At 48.2% G+C, this 6,281-nt stretch overlaps 1 protein-coding gene across 1 annotated transcript; it reads right to left on the bottom strand.

The window, feature by feature from the left end:
- Nucleotides 1–876: 876 nt before the first annotated feature.
- On the bottom strand, nt 877–6,062 carry LOC118829543. The gene is made up of 3 exons (XM_036736523.1): nt 5,998–6,062; nt 2,739–2,920; nt 877–1,259 (listed from the first exon to the last, which is right to left on the bottom strand). Exons 1-3 carry the CDS (start codon nt 6,060–6,062, stop codon nt 877–879), a joined length of 630 nt encoding a protein of 209 aa, XP_036592418.1.
- Nucleotides 6,063–6,281: the final 219 nt, after the last annotated feature.

The raw sequence follows: 6,281 nt of genomic DNA, 5'->3' as shown, positions 1-6,281 counted from the left end.
CTGCCAAATTGGGTGCAGGTCAGCTGAGCAACCAGCTTTAGCCCAGAGAAGGAGAGTCGCTGTAGAGTCTGAGGTGGGAAGATTGGTGCAGGCAGGAGTGATCATAACAGCTGGTGTGTACATAGCATTCTTCTTGTGTTTTCTGGTTTGTGCCTCCCCACAGAATCTCTTAGGTAGTAAGGACAAGTGTTACCTCCAATTTACTGAATGGGACAATTGAGACTTAGAAAGGTTAAGTGACATTTCCACAGTCACTCATTCAGGTAGAAAGTGTCAGGGATAGAATTAGCAGCACCCGGGTTTCTTCTGGCTGCAAGGTTAGTTCTCTGTCACTACTACCGACCAGGCTGCCTTAAAGATAGCATGAAGGAATGGGCCAGGACCACACCCCACCCCTACCTTCTCTTTGATCCCTCTTTTGAGGTTCTGAGCATGAGGAACCCACAGTAAGACTGCAGAGAACAGTTTAATGACATCCTGTTAAGCCTCTCCTTCAGCCACAGGAAACGAAGCAGGAGGTGAGTCCAGGCCCCCTGAGAGGTCTAAGATCCGGAGTCTAGGTTACCGTCAAATCCACGTTCAAAATCCATGTCCACAGACAGCTGGGAGGAAGGGGCTGGGTCACGTTTGGCCCCGCATAGTCTATGATCCCAAGTACTCTTCCCTCCACCTACGGGACGGTAGCAGGAGGAGGAAATATTGGAAACTGAGGCCTTGGGCGGGGGGAGGGTGTCTTGCCCAGTGACATAGGTCGAAATGACAAAGCCAGGATTCCCAGCCCATTTCTTGGCCTGCAGAGGTCTTGGGGTGCTTTCAATTGCATCATTTTGCCTCCTCCGGCACGCAGTCCTCCGTCCCCCCAAATCTCTCCCTCCCTTAGCAGCCATGAGGACGCCAGGGAATGGGACTGGGAAGTGGGGCGGCTCTGGAGGCCCTGGAGGGGCGGGGAGGAAAGACGAAGCGGTGAGCGGATCCCACCTTGTTACTTTCACTCACGACACTCAGTCCCTGCAGCGCTGTCCGCTGACCGAGGAGGGTCAATGCGAAGTGGACGCAGTTGCTGTGGGTCGGGCGATAAAGCAGCGCGTCTGCGTTCATGGCCTCCTGCACCCTCCGCGTCAGTGCCTTGCAGTCCACGCCGCCCTTCTTCCGAAGAACTCCCCAAAGCGAGCGGGAGCGCAGCAGCTGTTGCCGGCCCTGCTTGGACACCGTGCCCTCCCAGGGACCCATGAAAGCCTGGGGCCCTGGGGGAGGCCTGCCTGGGGGAGGGGGAAGGAGGGAAAGATGTTATTGTGGGGCTGGGGCAAGCCGTCTTGCTTCCAACTCGAGTGATCTTTAACCAATATCACCCTCCAACACTGCCACTTGTCATCTCAATTCAGTCAGCTCTCACTGGGATTTGCCACTGTGTCCAGCCTTGTCACTGCCCAAACCCCATCACCCCTCATCATCCCCATCCCCTATCGCTCCCAAACATCCCCATCTTCTGTCTTCCACAATCCCTCCATTCTTATCCTTCCATCACCTCTAATCTTCATTCATCCTCAGCTTTTACCAACCCTGTTATTCCTTCAAACTCTGTCATCCCTTCTTATCATTTCTTCCTTCAGCTTTCCTCAAACCTTGTCACTTACAAAACCCCCATTCCTCGTAAGATTAGGGACTTTTTCATTTTGCCTTTGTATCCCCCATGCCTAGCATAGTGCCTTGCACATAACATATGTGTATTGAATTCCCCTCTCCCATCCTCACCCAACCCTCATTTCCCCACCCTGCATCTCCTGCATTCCCATCTCCATGCCCCGATAAAGTCTATCCTCAGACACCATTTCCATCCTTTGTTCTCTCCAACCTGTTCTTCTTTCAAACCTGTTTTATCTCAGTAACCTCTCCCTGACACTCAATGCCTCAGCCCCACCTCCTTCGTGTCACTCCTAACTTCCTTATGACTCGCCCTTCACCCCCTCTGCCCTGCCTATCCCTCGTTCCTCTTCTCATACATCCTTCATCAGTCCTACAATATTTATAGTCTGTGCCATTTAGACACTTAGTCACACATTGCCCTGTTTGCTTTCTCATCTGTGAGTTTTGTCTTCCAAAGAGGGACTGGAATTCCTACGAAGGCAGCGCCAAACACACCAGTGTGTGGTACAAAGTAAGCACCTATATGATCCATGCTTGTTGAATTGAATCATTGGGGGGGGGGGGGGGAGGTATTTTCTCCTTAGAACAGGGCTGCGCACACTTGTTTTTTTCATTCGTGTCCAACTCTTTGTGCCCCATATTGTGGGGTTTTCTTGGCAAAGCTACTAGAGTGGTTTGCCATTTTACAGCTCATTTTGCATATGAGGAAACTGAGGTAAACAGGGTTAAGTGACTTGCCTAGGGTCACACAGCTAGTAAGTGCCTGAGACCACATTTAAACTCATGGAGATAAGTCTTCCTGACTCCAGGCTTTGTACTTTATTCACTACAATACCTAGCTGCTTAGTACTAGCCACCTAGCACTCAACGTAACTACCTAAATTGGATTTGAATTCTTCTCCTCTAAGCAGGAAGTTGGGCTTCTGGGGACCTCACTATGCCTTATGTATGTGTGTGCATATATGTGTACATGAAATACACAGAGTTGTATGTAAGATGCACAACCCCTTCCTTTCTTTGAAAAATTCACAGCCTCCCCTCTGAGCTCTAAACCAGCAGACAGAGGTATCACTCAGCCAGACTGAGTCCCTCACCTTCAAAGGGGATGATTTCCCCATGTCCACAGTATACACCTACATGGGCCCCCAGCCATTGCCCAGCAGGTGATGTTAACCGGAATAAGAAAAGGTCTCCAGGTTCTGGCTCATTCCCTTCCAGTTCTGCAGCCTCAAAGTGCTGACCCAAGAGGGCCTCATACAGGAAGAACTGGGCAGTGCTGAGAGTACCAGACAGGACCTACATAGAAACAAGGCCCTGCCTTCCTCTTGGACCCTAGGCCTGTCCCCACGAATGGGACTTCTACTGCGTATATGGTGAGGGCAGGGGGCAGAGCCAGGAGGCATGATCTAGAGTGGAGGAAGAATAGACTTCAAAGGACAATTTAGGAAGCCAGCTTTCAGAAAGGTGTATTCAAAGGTAAAGCCTCCAGTTCCTCCTTTGTGGAAACCTTAAATTCCCTGGGTATCAGTGAAGAAATCCCTCTAAAACTTTGTGTGATCCTCTCCCCTCATTCATTCATATGAGCCACCCCCAATCCCAGATCCTGTTTCTAGTTCCCCTTCCACCACCCATGTAGCCCTGGTCAAGGCTATCTTCCCCAGGACGTCATCTCATTTCCTCTCTTCTTCACATCTCCATGTCTGGTGGTGCTCCTTACTAATGCCCAAGCCCCGCCCCATCCCCATCTCCAGCCTCTTTTCCTTTTGCCTCCATCCCAGGTTCCTCATCTCCCCATCTTCAAGCTTCTCTCTTATCCCTCCTCCCTCCCCCAGTCTTGCCATTCTTTGGAGGTAGAGTGAGGTGGTCAGTCCAACTGCCAATACCTTGGTTAAAGAGAATATCTAAATGGAGAGAAATATCTGTGGCAGGATGAGACCAGCCTGGATGGATGATGGATATGGGGAAGTAGTGAAAGAAAGGCTTCCTAGGGGGGAAAGTGTGGTATCTGGGACAAAGGAAAAAAACAAATATAAGTGACTGGATTGGGGGTAGCTCTGTGAGCTCCCTAAGGACAAGGGTGGCCAGGAAGAAGGAGGAGGCATGCATAACCTCAGCTCTGATTTCTCTTCAGCATCCATGGTTGGAATTCACTAATGGGGAACCTCCTCCATGAAGCCTTCCTTTATTGCAGGCCATTCTGATCCTCTATCCATCTCTTGGTCATATATGTGTGTATGTGTATATATATATATACATATATATATATATGTATCCTTGTATTAGCCTCTTTTTCTTTTTCCTTTTTTTTTTTTTTTACTGCATGGTAGTTTTCTTTCCTCATCTAGACCATGAGCACCCTAAGATAGTGAATCTGCCTCCTACTCTACTCTCTATTCAGTGCCTAGTACAGGACATGATACCAAGGGCAGAAGGGAGTGTGTGTGTGTGTGTGTGTGTGTGTGTGTGTGTGTGTGTGTGTTAGAGAGAGAGAGAGAGAGAGAGAGAGAGAGAGAGAGAGAGATTGAATATCAGATGGTTGATTGCTTCCTCTGCCCAGGCCTGGAATTCTCGATCTAGGCATGCAGTCTCATTCCATTCTCAGGGAATCCTAAATCTGGTTATCACAATGTGTCTTTAGGCTTTCATCCCCTGGAACTCTCCCCTTCCATGGCCTTACACATGCTAATAGCTGGAAATTGAGTATAGTGACAATGACCTCATTTCCGTGAGACACAGGCTCCTTTGTTCCTCCCTACCTTCATTTCATCCACTCCCTTTATTCTGCCTGTATCCATACCTTGAACCCTGTCCTAAAAGGTGGAACTCTCTGTCTCCAGAGTGTATATTATGTGTATGGGGGGTGGGGGCAGGGGAGGATAGCAGCTGCCCTACCACATTCGGAATAATTAAATTCGATTGAGTTATCTGGGTCAGCAGGGCGGGATTACTCCCCGGGACCAGCACCAGGAGGCCAGGGACTGGCCAGCTGCTAGAGGTTGTTAAGGGAAACCTGTATTAGACAATGACCTAGCATTGTCAGAGGGGGAGGCCATGAGACTGGATCGTTCCAGACAAGCTCAGACTCTTCCTCAGACAGTGAGAGAAGGTGAAAAGCTAAGGAAATCCTTGGGATGATTGTTACTTAGCTGGGATGGAAAACTCATCTGGGGAGAAAAGAAAAACCCAAAGTTAGTGGTTGCCGAGAATATCTGTTGTCTTACTGCAAAATGACTCTTTTTAGACTTGATTGCATGTTGGAGAGAAGTCTGGTCCTTTGTCTTTCATCAGGGCTATAGTTATCTCGCCGGATCATTTAGATTTGTCTCATTCTACCAGTTCCACAGGATGAATGGAGAATCGGGGCCTGGCCTGGGTAGGTGAAGCCCAAAGGCCTTTGTCCCCAGTGTATTTCTTCCACACATGTTGTGTGACCCTGAACCTGGCCCGGCATTAGGGGAAGGGGATGTGGACCCAGGGAGAGCAATAATAATGATGATGATAAAAACAGTTATGAAAGTAATGAAAATAAATAACACCGCAGTTTAACTTTAATAAAATCACTTTACATGTACTATATCGTTTGATCTCAAAACAACCTGGTGAGGTAGGGGCTGTGATTATTGCCATTTTACAGAGGAGGAAACTGAGGCAAACAAGTTAAGTGAATTACTTAAGTGACTGGTCCAGGGTCACACAGCTAGTAAGTATCTGAGGCAGGATTTGAGCTCCAAGCCCTTCCTTCCTTCCTTCCCTACTACCTACAAACATTCCCATGTCTCTCCCAACCTCAAAAAGCCTTCAACCGATCCTTCCATTTCTGCTAACTCTTGTTCTCTATCTCTTTTGCCCTTTCTGGCTAAATTCTTTGAGAAGCCCATCTACAACAGGTGCTGCCACTTTCTCTCCTCTCACACTCTTTTTCTGAGCAACAAACTATTTTTAACACAATGTTTCAATAAATTTATTATACATTTTTCTGAAAAACAAAAGTTGGATCTCCCAGAAGGTACATTTTGTTTGAATCAAGCCATTTACCTTTGTATATTGTTAAACTTAATATTTCTGAGGCGGCTAGGTGGCGCAGTGAGCAGAACACCAGCCCTGGAGCCAGGAGGACCGGAGTCCAAATCCAGCCTCAGACACCCGACACACTCCATTTACAATCTGGCTTCTGACCTTGTCATCCCACCAAACTGTTCCCTCCGAAGTTACTAAGTACCTCTTAGCTGGCAATTCTCAATCTTCTTTGTCCTCGACCTCTCTTCAGCCGTTGACACTGCCAATCACCCTTTCCTCTTTAATACTCTCTTCTCTCAGAGCTATTGGGACACCACTCTCTCCTAGTTCTCCTACGTATCAGAAGGTTCCTTCTCAGTCTCCTTTGCTGGGTCCTCATCCCGCTCATGAGCCCTAACCATAGGCATCCCTCAGGGCTCTATTCTGGGAGCCCTCTTCTCTTATCCCTCTATGCTACATTCACTTGGTCATCTCATCAGTTCCTGAAGATTTAATTATCATCTTATGCTAATGATTCTTCAATCTATCCGTCCTAGCTTCACCTCTCTGCTGACCCCCAGTCTTGAATCTCCAGTTGCCCATCAGACATCATAAACCGGATGTCCGGTAGAATCTTAAGC

Source organism: Trichosurus vulpecula, chromosome 8 (genome assembly GCF_011100635.1).
Source record: "Trichosurus vulpecula isolate mTriVul1 chromosome 8, mTriVul1.pri, whole genome shotgun sequence".
In the NCBI taxonomy this organism is placed as follows: domain Eukaryota; kingdom Metazoa; phylum Chordata; class Mammalia; order Diprotodontia; family Phalangeridae; genus Trichosurus; species Trichosurus vulpecula.
The sequence above is the reverse complement of the archived record's forward strand: the minus strand, read 5'-3'. Positions and strand labels throughout refer to the sequence as shown.